Source organism: Salvia miltiorrhiza, chromosome 5, assembly GCF_028751815.1.
Source record: "Salvia miltiorrhiza cultivar Shanhuang (shh) chromosome 5, IMPLAD_Smil_shh, whole genome shotgun sequence".
In the NCBI taxonomy this organism is placed as follows: Eukaryota; Viridiplantae; Streptophyta; class Magnoliopsida; order Lamiales; family Lamiaceae; genus Salvia; species Salvia miltiorrhiza.
In genome coordinates, this window is record NC_080391.1 from 2267511 (window position 1) to 2284997 (window position 17487).

At 33.2% G+C, this 17487-nt stretch overlaps 3 protein-coding genes and 1 non-coding gene across 7 annotated transcripts; 2 read left to right on the plus strand and 2 right to left on the minus strand.

Annotated features, from left to right (window-relative positions):
* Positions 1–6091: 6091 nt before the first annotated feature.
* LOC130985021 (zinc finger BED domain-containing protein RICESLEEPER 1-like) lies at positions 6092–9976 on the minus strand. Of its 4 annotated transcripts, none has more exons than XR_009088852.1 (5): positions 9687–9975; positions 7249–9212; positions 7118–7171; positions 6662–6828; positions 6092–6543 (listed from the first exon to the last, which is right to left on the minus strand). XR_009088852.1 is itself a non-coding variant. In XM_057907765.1 (4 exons), exons 2-3 carry the CDS (start codon positions 9200–9202, stop codon positions 7128–7130), a joined length of 1998 nt encoding a protein of 665 aa, XP_057763748.1. In that variant the 5' UTR covers positions 9203–9212; positions 9687–9976; the 3' UTR covers positions 6092–6828; positions 7118–7127. The 4 variants fall into 4 exon arrangements, 2 of the variants coding, with proteins under 2 accessions (XP_057763748.1, XP_057763749.1); XR_009088853.1 differs by having other exon boundaries at positions 7249–9218; XM_057907765.1 differs by having other exon boundaries at positions 6092–6828; positions 9687–9976.
* A 2339-nt stretch (positions 9977–12315) lies between these two features.
* Positions 12316–12397, minus strand: TRNAS-AGA (transfer RNA serine (anticodon AGA)). Its single transcript has one exon. It is a non-coding gene; the product is annotated as a tRNA-Ser (tRNA).
* A 402-nt stretch (positions 12398–12799) lies between these two features.
* LOC130985023 (HVA22-like protein f) lies at positions 12800–15412 on the plus strand. The gene is made up of 5 exons (XM_057907769.1): positions 12800–12925; positions 13174–13200; positions 13304–13426; positions 14062–14308; positions 15130–15412. Exons 1-5 carry the CDS (start codon positions 12879–12881, stop codon positions 15154–15156), a joined length of 471 nt encoding a protein of 156 aa, XP_057763752.1. The 5' UTR covers positions 12800–12878; the 3' UTR covers positions 15157–15412.
* Positions 15413–16285: 873 nt separating this feature from the next.
* On the plus strand, positions 16286–17487 carry LOC130985022 (xyloglucan endotransglucosylase/hydrolase protein 24-like). Its single transcript, XM_057907768.1, has 3 exons — positions 16286–16616; positions 16718–16911; positions 16986–17487. Exons 1-3 carry the CDS (start codon positions 16338–16340, stop codon positions 17383–17385), a joined length of 873 nt encoding a protein of 290 aa, XP_057763751.1. The 5' UTR covers positions 16286–16337; the 3' UTR covers positions 17386–17487.

The window sequence follows — 17487 nt, forward strand, 5'->3', positions numbered from 1 at the left end:
ATTCGTGGGATAATTCTCGATCCGTTTTAATTATTGTCTTACTTTTGGAAGCTCGAAAATTTAGATTTCGGCCCATTTTAGTTTTGAGTAAGTCCGAAACTCTTAAAATGAGCGATAATTATCATGTGTGCGCATTACTTATTAATTATATACAATACCCTATTATTTTATACACCAAAATGCATGGGTATTAGGGTATTACCTAAAGGAATGGGTACTATTTGATGTTGACTCTACGTAAGTATATATGTATTAATTTGTCATAAAGGTGTAAATGTAGGTGACCACAAACATATATAACTCTTCCTTGTATATATATACTAGTATGAGAGATGTGATCTTCTATTTCCAACATCATATTTTATGTTAACTAGTTGCATGAAAAATGAGCTGCAAATTGTACATTTCTATATAGGCTGCAGAACCTTTTAAATAGTCATGGGAAAAAAATATTCCTTATTACAAAATCACCCTTATTAGTTATTAGTAATCGCAAATCGCAATTGTTAATTATGTTTTCCCAATTTACATATCAAACATTTTTTTTGAATTACAAAAGACATTTAATATATAAACAAATCAGCAACCTGCAAGCAGGCGGGACCTCTACAGCACACAAAGGTGAAAAACAACTGCACGCAGGCGGAACACTACCCACACAAAGGTAAAAAAAACTACACGCACACAGGCGGAATTGAACCCAAAACCTCTTACATATTAAACGTTACACACGTTGTGTTACATGATAATTTTACATGCTATTTCGGAAAAGACAAAAAAGAGAACAATCGTTAGCATGTGTAAGCGAAACCATGTACAAAAGGGTATTTGGATTTATATTTTTATGCAAGAAAATAAAAGGCTCATAATCTAATATATATAACTATATACTAGTTATATATTTATGCTCCAACTACTTTAATGACATTAATTATAGTCGTCCTAATATATTTATGTAGGGATCGGATGATATGCTGCTACTCAACAATGATGAACACGTACTTTTTTATGAATAACAATAAAAGGCCTATTTGATTTTTCTATTTCCATTACAAGATGGTAGAAATTTTCAAAGGGGGTAAAATTGAAGAGTAAAATGTTGTGTTGCATTTTAATTGCCAATATGTTGGACTATTTTGTGAAAAATTGCAAGAAAAGAAAAGTATATATATCAAACGGAGTTTTGCCATAATTTTTTTTAAAAAAAAAATTGCCATATTTTTATATGCAAATGACAATTGACAACACATTGAGAATGCAGAAAATAAGATAGTGTGTCTCCTTCCAATTGTCAATGAGTATTAACTACCCTATCATAATTGCGTTAAGTATGGGCAACGAATCAAAGTATGGGTTAATAAAATCTTTTTTTGGAAAATTACTATTATAGAACTTTGTATCCAAGCTTTATTAGAAACGAAATTAATTAATATGAACAAAAGTTGATATATATATTCACAAAATTCGAAATTGAAAGATTACGAATTTGAATTTAATTAATATTCTTTGGTCCATCCACAAATGGCAATTGCATGTATCTACAAAATTAACCAGGAGGCATTCTAATGATTGACATTATTAGCTATTATTGATTAGATTCTAGTATTAATTAGGTGACAATTTTGGACAAAGAAAGTTTGGGAACTAAAAAAATTGATTTGATGGTTAAAGAAAATGTTTATAACCAAGGCTTTGACTATATATATCATATTTCGAAAAGGTATTCCTAGCTAGACCATAGATTAGTTCATGTGAATAAGCATTAATATTTAATTATTTTTTTAAGTATGGCATATGTCAAGGTATGCTAGGGAATTGAGATGCATGCATGATTTCAAGAATTGCTTTCAATCCAATATCTGAAAGTTGAATATTGTGTTTTTAAGTTTTTAGACAAGCATGCTAGCTCTAATGTGGTTTGTTTAGAATTTTATTGGATATGGTTATTTTATTTTATTTTTATCTTTTTGGGGAGTGGGGGAGGGGGTGTTAATTAATTTCTAAATCAATTTTACTATGCGTCAATATGTACATTTACATAAAAAAAAAAAAAAAGTGACTGTATGTTTTGTATGCCTTTAAAAGTGATTTTATTTTATACTTTCTCCATCCACAAAAAACAATACTCTATAAATGATAATTATTGTATTATAAGTGGAGAAAATGGTCCATCAAAAATAAAAAGAGACTAATGTTTGTAGACGTCCCAAAATAGCAAAAATAGACTATTTTTTTGTGGACGGGAGAGTATTAATAATAATAAATAGGCTAGATATCATAATTGTTTAAAATTGAGAATTAATATGGACAATTATTTTCATATATATGATCAAAAGTTATCATGAATAGAAACATTATTTATTATTTAAAATATTATTACAAAAAAACATTATTATATATATTTAAACATTATTAAAACTAAAAGTATCATCTTGAAATTTTTGAGATTAATCAAGTCTAAACAAGTTCTCAAATACTCTCTACATCCCTAAAATGTAGATACATGACCCCACACTACTCCTTACGTTTTAATCCTTTAAAAACACCACACCTAAAATGTAGTGGATCATTTTTTTCACTCAATACATTATCTACCAAATATTTCATAAAACTCGTGTCGTCCACCAAGTGATACATTTTTCAGGAACAGAGGGAGTATAATATACAAGACACACACACACATGTATACAAACTTAAATTCATAATATCTTTTAATATTATGTTATTTGTTTCTCAAAAAAATAAAGCTTGTTTAACAATTAAAACCCATTGTTTTTAGAAACTAATTTACAGTAGGAATAAAACTATAAAATATTAAAGAAAATTCAGCTCCCATCCGTACGTATTCACCTGCACATGCCTTGTTCTATGGTATATATGATCATAAGCTGCATTTAATTTAAAAGTTTCTTTAAATAATACCGGCTAAGTAGGTTTTAAAATGGAAAATCATTCATTGTAATAAATATATGGATTTGGACAATTACATTTCGTTTTACTTGCTTCATAAGTAAATGAAAATTCTGCATTGATATTATTATCATGTTGATCTATATTGATTGTGACTCATGCGAGGTTAAACACTTACATTAAAATGAGAATGAGTGGTGGAGTCTTACTTATTTGGGAATGTTTTTCTATCATGCACCATGTATTCAATCTAGGTTTATAAGCTCAAACTCATTACACTTAAATTAAAATTTAGGTATAGTGTATGGGTTTACTCTATAACTAAACGAAGGCAAAAACTTGTGTGCATCTGGACGAACGATACATCCGTCATAATTAAATTCAATTAGAATTTATTGATCCTCAGTTAAGATTTATTAATTTGAATTAAAATTTATTAAGATTTATAATCCTTAATTAAAATTATAATTAGAATATATTATTTTTCAAATAAATATATTGATTCTTTACTGATTTTTTGTAAACGATTTAGTATTTAGTATGTGGTCTGCGAAAAATTTTGGGTTTCGATTAACTCTATAATCAAATCGAGTTAGTGGATTAACCGGAATTTTTATGGGTATATATTTTATAATTTTGAATTCCCAATTCTTATTTCTAATCTAATTTCTAACCCTTATATATTTTTGTGTATATGATCATTGATTTGTATTTTCTTTTTGGAATATTATTGTTCTAATTATTGTTATTTTTAGGGTTTACTAAAAGTAACAAAAAAATGCTGAAAGTTTTTTTTTTTTAATTATTTGGGATAATCGAAATCAAACCAAAATAACTGAATTGATTATTGAACAATTGAATAGCTAAAAAGATATTAATTAGTGAATTTAGAAGAATTTCGGGTTCGAGTAACAAAAAATTTCAGATACGAGTACCTGAACTTGAATCTTTCATATAAGAATTTATCCTATATTATATGATCATCTACTAGTGGTTATTACGTACCCCTGCTTACTACTGCAAAAGTAGTACGAATTTGAGGTAAAAATTAGATTGTGTCATATTATAAAAGGTTGTTTCCTCATGTTCTTTTCCTACTTCTTATATTCAAAAGTAACAAAATATATTTTATTTCAATTGAATATTCACACCCTTAACTAAAAAACAAATCTTGAAATTCCCAAAATTATTGTATGAACAACTGTCAAGTAGTATTATTTATTCTTTTATGGGTGGAAGTACGATCGATGGACTTGTTATATTCGAATTTATCTTTTATGACAAAGACGTAACGACTCAAAAAATTCAAGTAGTGATTCATATTCAAAGTGAATACAATACTCATTCTATTAAAGAAAAGGTACTACATTGTCCATACGGTAAGTATTAGTAGTAGTAATATTGATAATAATATCTACACAAAAATCATATGCACCTCTACTTTTTTTTGTAAACGTGCAACTTTATATAAATAGGTAGTAAAAAGTGACGTAGCCACAATGCATTTATTGTTATTTGGTATTGCATTTATCAAACCTTTACCTTAATTTCAAAGATATGTTTGGTTTTACATACTCGGTTATTTATGTGTTTGGTATCCCAGATTATTAATCAAAAAGGTTCGGTATTAAACTAAGGTCTTCTCTTATTTCACTATTCCTCTTTGAAAAGCAATCTCACTTCACCTTTGAGATAATTAATCTTAACAATATACTTAATCATTATTGTTTTCACAATAATGATGAATTAAGTCGTGTGCCATACGATGCCTCGGAATTATGAGGCCATCTAGCATACATAGTACACATATATGTGTGTGTGAGAGAGCACGTGCAAACAATGTTGTACTATATGATAGATAAGATTTGATAGAATTGAAGGGTGATTCAATAGTCCACGTGTGATAAATAATCACTCATTTAGATTATTAGAGTGAGTATCAAGTTGTCCATCGTGCATAGAATAGAATCATGCAAATCAAACATTTGTTAAATTGAATTATTTTATCAATAATATTTTATCACTCAAGCCAGTGCATAGAATAGAATCATGCAAATCAAACATTTGTTAAATTGAATTATTTTATCAATAATATTTTATCACTCAAACCAAACTGTCTCTATGTATTATGCACTAGATAGATAAAAATGTTCCAAGTGGAATCGGCATAAATTCAACGCTCCGATCATCATCATCAATTCATTATCATTGCGCGCGCGCGTGTGTGTAGAGAGAGAGAGAGAGAGAGAGAGAGAGAGAGAGAGAGAGAGAGAGGTATGGGCATATGGTATGGGCAATAGGGCATAGTGAGGAATCTGTTGGGGAAGCTGAAAAGGAGAGGCATAAAGATGGTGCATTTATTTGAAAGGTGGGAGAAAAGGAGAGCATAAAGTAGCAATAACCCATTCTCTTTCTCCCCAAAACTTTATTAGTTGATCAACAAATATCATTCTAGGATATTCTTATTGGTCTAACCTACTTAATAACTTTCATTCACAACTTTTGGATCATAAACAAGAACCAAATCACAGCCTTTTTCAGGTTTCAGCTGTTACCAGTGACATAAATGGATTGGCAATATTAGAATCTTAAAAAAAAATGGTCAAGCCAAATAATATCATAATTCACAACAATCATAAAAGACTACAAAGAAAGCACTAACAAAAACTGTCAGAATAGGGATAGACAGTTATGCTCAACATAAAACAGATTTTCCCCATAGCAAAAGATGGAAAGCCACCAAATTTCAATTAATGCAAAAGAAAAAGACTCCCACTTTCCACCTTCCTTGAGGAATACCAAAGTGTGTGTATTTAGAGGTTAAGAGTGGTGGGCTCTCCAAATTGTGCACAATCATAGTGGTTGTATTAACATAAATGGAAGCAATGAAAGTTACATGGAAATGAAAGCAGACAAGAAAACAATGGATTGGAAAGGTCCCACTAACATTGTACCTTCTTTGGATGCTCATGCCCACCTCCAATAATTCTCAAGCAACCATGGGGTGGGGTTGGGAGAGGGGGGTATATATGCACTGACCTTTTTGTTGTCTTTGATACTGTAGTAGTAGGTGGTCGAGCATTGTATGCATATCTCCGTGAAGAAGCTGCGAGGCTTTTACAAATGTGTTGGTTAGGTTCAAACAACAAGTATAGTCCATACAATCTGATACTTTTGGACAGGCAGCAAAACATCTATCTTCTATATATCAACTAGTACATATCATTGACTCTAACGAGCAAGAAGCTCGACCAATTGATTGTTCAAAAAATACAATTTGTGAGAATGAGTGAACTAGATATTTAGCCATTGCTTTAAACAAAAAAGTTAGATACACATTTAGAAATTGACAAAGGAATGTAAAAGTAAACCTCTACACGATAAACACAATGGGAAATCGTCAGCTCGAACTTCAGATTTTCCAGCAACATTGGAATAAATGATTGGCGAAATGATAAAAAGCTTGGAAACCATTGCCATCCTCCTTATCTTAACAGATCATATTCAATGCTCAAGCATAAAAGGCAAATATTAACTTATGTTATATCACCCTGCATATAGTACTCCGACAAAAATCCGGTATGTTTGCAGTGCCTTGCATATCAGGTTCATCTTCAGAGGATTTAAATATAGCTGAAACACAAAGCAACCATCATTATATACATGAATTCCATAGATGTTATCTTTTCTTCTTCCCATTGAAACAGACCGCCAAAGTAAATAGGCAAGCAGACTAGTTTTGTGTAAACACCTGGATGACCGGTCACCATCAACCATTGCCCACAAACTAGTTGAAGATCTGCAACGCTCTCGATTTTCTAAATTACAGTATCCTCTCTCAAGGGTCTTATATATCAGCAGATTAGCAAGAAGCTCAAGGGTCTGAGCACGAGAGTCCTCAATTCCAAACGCAGACCCCTGAAAAATAAAATTAGTTTTCACATAATATAAGGAGGAATCCAAGTGAAATGCTAGTAAGTACATGAAACTTGATAAGTCATTGGCAGCTCGGGAACTATTGCACGGTTTTACAAGTTACTTCATAAGCAATTATCATAAAGGGGTTTTCTCAATATATATATATATATATATATATATATATATATATATATATATATATATATATATCATATGGGGACAAAAAAATAGAATCTTGAAAACAAATTAACTTTAATATATAGATGGAATCATGTACAAAAGACCATACCAAAAATTCGCTAATTTGCATCGCTGCGCAAGGCAAAGATAGGAGTTTTGGAATCTGTCGCCAAAAATGTAGATTATATGAGCAGCAAGTACATAACATTACAAATCGGAAATATGGTAGAAACCATCTACCTTCCACTTCATTGCGCATCCAATCTTGAGAACACATCAAAGCTTGCAGAGTATCAGACTTCTCAGCACCCCAACAATGATCGAGGGCTCTATCTCCAGTATCAAATAGGGACTCCAATGCAACTTTTGAGATTGGAATCCCCAATATGTTGCGGGCCATCATGGAAAGCACAGGATATCTTGGTTCATGAACTTTCCACCAGTTTAATATACTAAAATCAGCACTTCGTGGGAAGAGTGGTTCCTCTAGATACTTGTCTAAGTCTGATTTTGTATTTTGGCTGACTGAAGTTTCATGGAGAAATCTGTCGAACCCACTAAGTCTGTCCTTAACAACACTACCATTACTTTCAGAAGATGAGTTTTGACCATGAGCAGCTAAAGGCGAATAGATAGCATGACCGCTGTAAAGAGCTTTCATACAATTTGAGACAATGTCTATGCAATCAGGAGCAGTATCACCATAGATCTGGGGATAATAATACTCCACCAGTTTCATCTTGAATCGTGGATCTAAGATGGCTGCAATAGCCATAATCAAGCTGCATTTCTTCCAATAATCATCAAATTTTGATTTCAATTTCAATGCCAAAGAGCTGATAAAATCATCTGACTTCTGGCACCATTCTATCAACTGTAGATGAATGTCACAAATCTCAGCAAAATACGAATTTGCAGTGACATGTTTGCGTCCAACAAAGACAGTAGAAACTTCATGAAAGAACTTCAAGATGCTTGTAATGCCCCTCAATCTGTCCCAATCTATGCTAGAAGGACACATTGAAAAGCCAGGGTCATGTTCTTGCAGCTGAGGGAAGGCTTCTTTGTACTCTAAAGCAGCTTCAAGCATCGCATATGTAGAGTTCCACTGAAATGGATTATCAGTGGACAGCCATTTTTGCCCATTGATACCAACTAACTGCACTATCTCATTGAACTTTTCTTGTGTTGCGCGAGAACCTTTAATGTACTGTATGGTTTCCCGAACTTTTTTGATTATCTCATGTGACGTTTCCAGGACATCTTGGACCAATAACTTCACGGTACTTGCTGCACATCTTACATCAAATAACTGTCCTTCACACATAAGGAACCTGTGCTGACAGAGTTGGTCTCTGATTCTACTAACAATTTTATCGTATGTGACACGATTATCAATAGTCAACGAGAACAACTTTCGATCAATATCCCAATTCCTAAGACTTGTCATGATCAATTCTGAGAGCATGTCTTCTGCTTGAGATGGATCAACAGACAAAAAGTTCAAAATCTTCTTCTTTAGTTCCCAAGAATCATCAACATAATGTGCTATCAAGCATAGATACTCCGAGCCTCCATTAGTAGCCCATCTATCAGCGCTAAGGCTGACCTTCCCGGGTAATTTATCCAACTCCTCATACACTCTTTGCTTCTCCTTCTTATAGATCTCTATACAATCAGCCTCAATTCCGTTAACTGTCACAAAATCAAACAAGGGTTGGAGGTTCTGAAGAAACGTCTTGAAGCCAACATCCTCAACCATACCCAAAGGATATCCGTGCATTATAATCATACGCGCAAGATCTAGCTGACTCCGCCTCTGATCAAAATGTAAGCTTCCTCCATTCGTATTTCTAACTTTTACCCCTTGTTCGAAATTCACACTTGCAACAGTTACCATCTCATTCTTCGCTGCGGATTGATTATAACTAAAGTTGGAAATGGCAACGGCGCTCTGCTTCCTCTTTCCCCTCGTCAACAACTGACTTATATCATGGTTCGAACGCCTACGACACCTGATCAGATGATTTCTCAAGTGAGATGTTCCACTGGTACTCGACCCGCTGAGTATTCTTTTACAATGCCGGCAGATAGCCGCAAAAGTTTCACCTTTTTTAACTCTGTCGAAGTCATTCCATACAACAGATTTCAATCTACTAGAATTCACAATCACTGCCTCTTCTGTGATCTCCATCAGCTCACGGCTAATTCTTGCAAATTGACAAATCAAAAACGAAACAAAATCCAATCAAAAAAGCAATCCCATTTTGAAATCAGCTCACAAATTTAAAAACATAAACGATACAGGAACAGCATGAAACAAAATGCAATTGCAAAAATCTGGGAAACTGCACACAACAACTTCAAATTGAGAATTTGGAGGCAAATTAAGCTCTGATGAGAAGTTGAGAACCGTAATATATTCGCAAAACCCGAAAATTAAACACAAGAACAATCCGACCCGTTTATGCTGTAACGATATGGGTCAAATCGGGGGAAAACTAAAATAAACCCTAATACCGACCCGTTACCCACCAATCATATTCTCGCCATAAACTAAAACGAGAAACAGAATTCGGACTTCGGGTTATCCATTTACGAAAACCAAATTACACATGAAACCACCCAATGCTGCCCCCAAAAAAAAGCAGAGGAAAAAAAAAAGCAAGCAAACTTACAGAGAAAAACGCAGGGGCACAAAAATATCTTCGAATAAGAATTATGTGCAGCAGGTATGGCGTTGCATTGATTCTGGGAGAAGGCCTCTGTGTGCTGCGCGTGTGAGGCAAGGAATCAATTTCTTCTGTGAAGGTGAAAAGTGGAAGGGATAATCGGAAAAATTGAGCTAATTTGAAGCGATTGTGACAACCCGCTACCTAAATGGGCTTCGTATTGGGCCGCGGCTGTGGATTTGGATTTGCGAAGCCATTTTCTAATATTTTCTTAAGAAATTCTATTATACGTGACCAGCTTTGACGGTTGAATAGGAGCTCATCTCTTGCTTATTGTTAATTTAGTTGGGGTTGAGCAAAATATCCAAAATCTAAATATTCGAGTTGAATTAAATTAAAAATTTAGAATTCGGTTTAGATTTTTTGGATTTTTGGTTGCCATTGGATTGGATTTTGTGGTCGAATTTTTTATTTTCGGATTCGAATTAAATTGAAATTTAGATTTTTTTGGATTTTTTTTTTTTGATAAATTTACAACATTACATAAAGAAATCAAATGGGCGCATGGGGACTCGAACTCAAAACCTTTGACCTTAGGCATTAACCCCTTACCACTTAGCCAACACACACACATTTTTTTGAATTTTTTATTGGGATTGGATTGGGTTTTGGTCGATTTTTTTGTTTTTTAATCGGTTGACATAGATATATTTTAAACCCTAAAAGTTTGAAATTTGAATTTTATGGACTGTATCCAAAATTTGATTTTTAATACTAATATTTATTTTTTGATAAAAAAAAATACGTAAATTCTCTATTTTTTTCTAATTTGACATGAGCTCAAAGCTTATTGGCTAATAATTCGATTGTTTAGAGTTTGATTGACAATTCGAAGTTACCGTTGGAAAACTCTTGATATTATCTCTCTAAGGATGCTTATATTTTTTTTATTTTGATTCACGAGAAGTAGTCAAAAAATGACATGAAAGTTGATATCATGAAACTCTATATTTTGTCATTTTTTTAACCAATTCTGATGATCAAAACCCAATAATATGTGTATCATTAGATAGCAACCATCAAGATGTTTTTAATTGTACATTTGAATTGTTCACCGAACTAAAGCATCATAAAAAGTATAGGTGAAAATATATTTAGAGGTCCTTATATTTATACATTTTATTTCATGGCATCATTATGAGCAGGTGATTTTTAATCCTATACTTCATTGTTCATATATACGAGTTTCGCACCACTTAACGTCCATTTGATGACGGTACTACCATGTTTTAAGAAACATAGCAAGAACGTAACAAAAAGACATATACAGTCTCCACTATTAATTAATTTATGCGCATGTAAAATGTATGTGTGCGTATTTGACACTTATAATTTTCTCTATAAGAATATAAATGCAGAGTAACATTAATACCTTGATAACAATATTCGTTTTCAATTACTGCAAGAAGAATATTTCGTATTAATTCAAATTAAATGGATGGCCTTATTTAATTCAATGGAGTAGTGGTGTATAGTTGGAGACAAAAAAAAAAGTTCCTATTACCCCTTCAAACAGTTGTAATTTTCCTAATTAGTTTCAGATAAAAACTACAACCATAAATAAATAAGGCTTCTTCCTACAGAAAATAATGGGTTATATTGGAATCCTTGCAAGAAATTGGTATACATTTATCGGGTACTTCTCTTTCATTTTTGTGAATGTGTATTTTCCTTTTTGTGATTCTTGAATTATTGCAAGCATGTTTTTCTATAGTTGATTGATCCTCGATGTTCAAATTAGTTGAAGGACCTTCAAATTAGCCTTAGAGTGCGTTTATTTTAGTTGCAAAATTTTCATTTGAAAACGATGGATAAGAAAATATTTTTTTTTTACTTTTTATCATATACTTCTATTAGAGATGAAAAAATAAAAAAATATTGAAAAATATTTTTACACCCATGCCCAGAGGAAAATGAGTAAAAAAGAGCTGCCCAATAAATTATTCCACTCATGCCCGGAGGAAATTTTCTACGTAGTAAACATGTGAAAATGATGAAAAAATATTAAAAATACATATTTTCTCTCATTTTTCATCAGAGTAAAATATACATAATGTGTTATCACTATCAGAGGCTCGAGCAATGCTAGGAAGGACCTTCAACTAAAAAAAAAAGAGAGTTAGATATGCATCGATGAGAGCGCGATAGAAAACATTGTTCCTGATCAGATTCGAAGTCATAACTATTAATTCATCGTAAATCTTCATGATTTGAAAGCTATAAATAGTTCATATTTATATTTTTAAATGGATGATCATCTCAGCATAACGTTTGCCCAAAAAATATACGCGATAGCAAAATAAGAAAAATAAATCAAATAATTTTAATACTCTCACTGAAGGGAGGCCAATACAAATGGGACGGAGAGAGTATAAATTTTTAAAATCATGTGCAAAATTTCCTTAATTTATAAATGCAATTAACCCCCTTAATTAAAATAGTACTATCAAAATATTCTTCATTTTTATGCTGAAAAAATAAGTGCACATTTCCTTAATTTATAAATGCAATTAACCCCCTTAATTAAAATAGTACTATCAAAATATTCTTCATTTTTATGATAAAAAAATAAAAGCGTGGTCGGCAGGATTCGAACCTGCGCGGGCAGAGCCCACATGATTTCTAGTCATGCCCGATAACCACTCCGGCACGACCACATTTGCTTCTTCATTACAATATAATCATTAAAATTTATGTAATGTCTTTTTTTTTTTTTTTGGAGAAGGTTGGAAAACTTGCTCTTTTCGAAAGATATACTTTACCTACATTTGACGCCCAACTCCATTGCCTGTTTAAGAAAAAAAATATTAATGTCAATTACAGTTTTTACAGAGATGCACTCACATACTTTAAAAAAAAAAATGAATGAATGAATTAAATATGATAATATGATATTCCATAAATTTCTTGCCGCCTTCATTTTCTCCCACATGTAGTTTTCACACTCGTTGGAAGTAAAGAAGCCTTTGGCTCTTCCAAAAAGATATACTTAACTTGGGGTGTAGTGTTAACATTGAATTCCAAAACCCCATTTCTCTATAAAACATTTTGAATATAACCTTCAAACAGTTGCAACATATCTTTCCTAACTTTTATCAATCAATTAAAAAAGAAAACAATCTCAGTATTCTTACAGACATGGGTTTTCTTGGAGCCCTTGCAAGAAACTTGGATGCTCTTCTCGGGTAACTTTTTCTTCCTCCATGCGTGTGTGGGGAGGGGGGGCTTCAGCCCCCATCAATCAATGCTTTTATTTTCATAAAACCCATCAAATCAGATTAAGATTTTTTGGTCTGTTTTTTGTTGTTGTTGTTGTTTGATTTTCCGAAGCATATATGTGTTTTTCTAATTTGAACCTTTTAATTATATGAGAAAATAAGGGAGGGAGTGGAATTGGAAGGGCTAATTAAGTTACTTTCTTTGGATGTTACAGGCCTGGAGTAATGCTTCTATATCCCTTGTAAGAAATTTTTACACTTTTTTTTCTGTCTTAAATGAATTAATTAAATTTGATCAAGCACACATACACTATATTTTTTGTTTATTTTTTGTGATATATATAGATATGCATCCATGAGAGCTATTGAGAGCCCATCACCCTTAGATGATCAACAATGGCTGACATATTGGGTTCTCTACTCCTTCCTAACATTGTTCGAGCTCTCATGTTGGAAGATCCTTCAATGGTAATAACACACACACACACACACACACACACACGTTATTTAATTATATGATTAATCATATTTTGTGTATTTAACTTTCAGTATTTTAACAAAACATCCCCAACTTTTATTTTCTTTTCAAAACTCCCCTCATTTTTCAATTTTTACATAAAATATCCCATGTTTTTTAGTGTATTTCAGAAAATATCCTCAACTCCAACTTTTAGGATTTTTTCAAAAAATGTCATGTTATATAAAATTCGGCAAGAATGACAAGTTGTTTCACCGAAATTTTAGGTGAGATATTTTTTTTCCACGCACCTCACCGTATAAAAACAATGTCATTTTACCTAACAATCTGGTGAGGTGACTCATCATTCCATCGTCGAGTTTCGTAGGGATATTTTTTGAATTTTTTTAAAAGTTTAGGATATTTTGTGGAGAACGTTGAAAATTGGAAAAAATTTAATAGAAACAAAAGTTTGAGATATTTTATGGAAAAGGATGAAAGTTTGAGGTTTGTTAAGAGAAAATGAATTGTCGGATATATATTGTTGAAAATGCTAAAAATTAGGAACACAGAACATGATTAACCCTTAATCATTTCCAATTTTTTCAATTTCGACAAATAAGAAATGAATGTGTTATTACTGCAGGCTTCCTTTCTGGCCGTACATGAAGCTTATATTCTGCTTGTGGCTGGTTCTCCCCATCTTCAACGGCGCAGCTTACATCTACGAGAATTTCGTGAGAAGATACGTTAAAGTTGGGAGCTACGTGAGCTCGAATCTTCCAGAAGGTCAGAGGAAGGTTCTTCAGATGATGAGCCTTGATGCTAGAAAATCAGTTGAGAGATACATCGACAAATATGGCCCCGAAGCCTTCGACAGGGTCGTCAAAGCGGTGAGACTACTATACCACCTACTTATTGGTTTCAGGCTACTTTCGATTCGGGCTTTTCGAACTTTTTTTTATTTTGAATTGTTTTTTTCTCTGACACTAAATTTTCGGTTTTGGGCTCGAAACTTTAACATATTTTAGTATGTCCCCAAAATATCTTCTTAACCTATTTTTTATAATAATTCAATTAATAATTATTTTTTATAGCACTACAAGAAAAATGTTAATAAATGGCAGACAAAACGTGTCATCTATTAGAAATTAAATCGTCTGTCATAAATGTAGTTGTAGTCTATTAGGGGGCGCTAATAGAAGACAGAGGCATGTGTGTCGTCTATGCGGTAATAGACGACCGACGCATGCGTGTCGTCTATATAATAGACGACAGATCTGTCGTCTATTAGCACTATTTTTCAATTTTTTATTTTAGTTTTACAATTATATTTAAATTTCTTATTTTTTTCAAATAAATATTTTATTAAATCATAAAATTCATAATAAATAATTTAAAACATATTCATGAATAATAAATAAGTCATTCATTAATTTCAAATATTCTTTATCATCCTATATTGAAATATTATCCATCATACAAACATCCTACATTAAACCAAATAAAATATTCTTTATCATCCTATATGTGAGTCAAAACAAACAAATGAGGTACTTGAGTGTCAAAACTACACCATCTGCATGATAAAAATAAGAATGCATCAGTTTATGAACACCTAACTTTTATTAGGGGAATCTTGATTTGGATGAAATTATTTGAGATTTATTTTTTGATACCTTGCTTGAGCACTAAGAAAATGATATTTTTGCAGGCTGAGAGAGAAGCAAAGAAACACTGAGGAGTTATGATATTAATTCTTCAATTTCCATAGAGATTAAACTAAAGAATCGGTGAAGCTTAGATTAATTAATGCTCTGTAATGATTCATAGGAAATTAATTAATTACCGTAATATTCAAATTGTAGCAGTAGTTGTTGAGCTCTCGATTTGCCCATTCAGTTAATTTCCTTTTTCATCTTCGATTAATTGTTGTCTTCTGGCTTAAACAAATGATCTGTTTTTATACAATATTAATATATATGTTGTTTAATTGATGTATGTGTACAATATAAAATGTGGCAATGTCGGTGGCGTTAATTAAAAATTTAATACAATATAAAATACGAGTCAAAACTTGACAACTAATTAAGCTGTGAAGAAAGTTGATCTCGACAACTTTGCCCTTCTGTCAAAAAATTTACATGGTATCATATAATAAATTCTAAATAAAAATTATTAATCATAATTATGGATTGATAAATTCGAATTGAGATGGATAAAAATACACCGTATATCCAAATGTACAAGAGTTTTTGCCATAAAGTATAATAGATTGATAGGAATGTATTAAAGGATGGTTTCTAGGAAGTTCAAATGTGTTATCTTTAGAATAAAGTTTGTTAAAATTTCTTACTTATTTTTTTTAATGTTTCTATTGCATGCATATTGGGCATTGAAAATACTTTTCACAATGTTAGAAGATTTAAATTATTTCATTAACTATTTGATTATTATTTCTGATTTATCGCATTTTATAGATTAAAATTATGTAACACGCAAGTGTGAATTACGATTATGTCTCTAGCTGACAACCAAAAATCGAAATACCATTTTTCAAATGCCGCTTGTTTCATTTATCTTAGAACCTTCGAATTATCGACCCTATTTCCACCTAAACATATACATTGCATATCATATAATCATTTTTCAATTTATTAATATCACATTCACAAACAATCCGGTTTGTCTTATACTATTCATTTACATAAGTATAAAACATAAATTGACTAAGAATAAATAATTAGTTTTTTAATACCAATAATTATGCGACGATTTGCGCGTAGCCAGCTCTTAGTCCACGCTATACAGTTCAGTTCATGTTAATTTCGTTTTCGTCAACCTCAAAAAACCTATATATACAAAGCCTGTGATTGCAGATGCATCACAACCTTCTCAATTTGAAAAAAAAGCAAGTTCAAAATGGGCAATGTGTCCAAAACTCATCGGAATTTGGCTCTACTTTGCATTTCAATGGCGTTGGCGGCAACAATTGCAGCTGGAAACTTCAACAGAGACGTCGACATCACCTGGGGCGACGGCCGCGCCAAAATCGTCGACGGCGGCCGTGGCCTGAGCCTCTCACTCGACCAGTATTCCGGCTCCGGTTTCCAGTCGAAGAATTACTACTTGTTCGGGAGATTCGACGTGCTCATGAAGCTCGCTCCGGGAAACTCAGCCGGCACCGTCACCACATTCTTCGTAAATTCATCGATCCGAACTATTGATTTCATGTTTTTTTGTAGCGTATACTTGAAACTGAATGTTAGGTTAATTGATTTGGGGATGGAATTGTGTTGCAGTTGGCTTCTGAAGGTCCGAGCCACGACGAGATCGATTTCGAGTTTTTGGGGAATTCCAGCGGCGAGCCCTACACGGTTCACACGAACGTTTATTCGCAGGGGAAAGGCGACAAGGAGCAGCAGTTCCGCCTCTGGTTCGATCCCTCCGCCGCCTTCCACAAATACTCCATCGTCTGGAACCCTCACCGCATCATGTAACTAATTCAATCAGATTCAATTCAATTCAATTCTACGCCGATTCAGTCAGTTGATTGAGTAATTGATGCAGATTCATGGTGGACGACATTCCGATGCGAGTGTTCAACAACGAGGCGGCGTCGGGCGTGCCGTTCCCGACGAGCAAGCCGATGCGGATCATCTGCAGCTTGTGGAACGCCGACGACTGGGCGACGCAGGGCGGGCGGGTGAAGACGGATTGGAGCAAAGCTCCGTTCACGGCTCACTACAGGAACATCGGAATCAGCGGCAGGCCCTGCGGCAGCGCGGCGGCGTGTGGATCGGGCGTCGACACCTTCAGCAACGAGGCGTGGCAGACTCAAGGGCTCGACGCCAGTGGCAGAAACAGAGTGAGATGGGTGCAGCAGAAGCATATGATCTACAATTACTGCACTGATCGCCCCAGGTTTCCGCAGGGAATTCCGGTTGAATGCAGGCGATCCAGATTCTGATCCATTTCCTGAATCGATTCTTCGTCGTCTATTCTTTCATTTCTTTCTATTATGTTAAATTCATACATTTATTTATAAAATAAAGGGTAAATTTGGTCTAAA

Bases quoted from the DNA above. Each gene is read 5' to 3' on its own strand.
- LOC130985022 (XM_057907768.1), top strand. From the start codon at position 16,338: ATGGGCAATGTGTCCAAAACTCATCGGAATTTGGCTCTACTTTGCATT. The intron at 16,617-16,717 runs GTAAATTCATCG...ATTGTGTTGCAG, and splicing joins GCACCGTCACCACATTCTTC to TTGGCTTCTGAAGGTCCGAG. The intron at 16,912-16,985 runs GTAACTAATTCA...TAATTGATGCAG, and splicing joins TGGAACCCTCACCGCATCAT to ATTCATGGTGGACGACATTC.
- LOC130985021 (XM_057907765.1), bottom strand. From the start codon at position 9,202: ATGGAGATCACAGAAGAGGCAGTGATTGTGAATTCTAGTAGATTGAAA. The intron at 7,172-7,248 runs GTAGATGGTTTC...TTTTGGCGACAG, and splicing joins GATGCGCAATGAAGTGGAAG to ATTCCAAAACTCCTATCTTT.
- LOC130985023 (XM_057907769.1), top strand. From the start codon at position 12,879: ATGGGTTTTCTTGGAGCCCTTGCAAGAAACTTGGATGCTCTTCTCGG. The intron at 12,926-13,173 runs GTAACTTTTTCT...TGGATGTTACAG, and splicing joins AACTTGGATGCTCTTCTCGG to GCCTGGAGTAATGCTTCTAT. The intron at 14,309-15,129 runs GTGAGACTACTA...ATATTTTTGCAG, and splicing joins TCGACAGGGTCGTCAAAGCG to GCTGAGAGAGAAGCAAAGAA.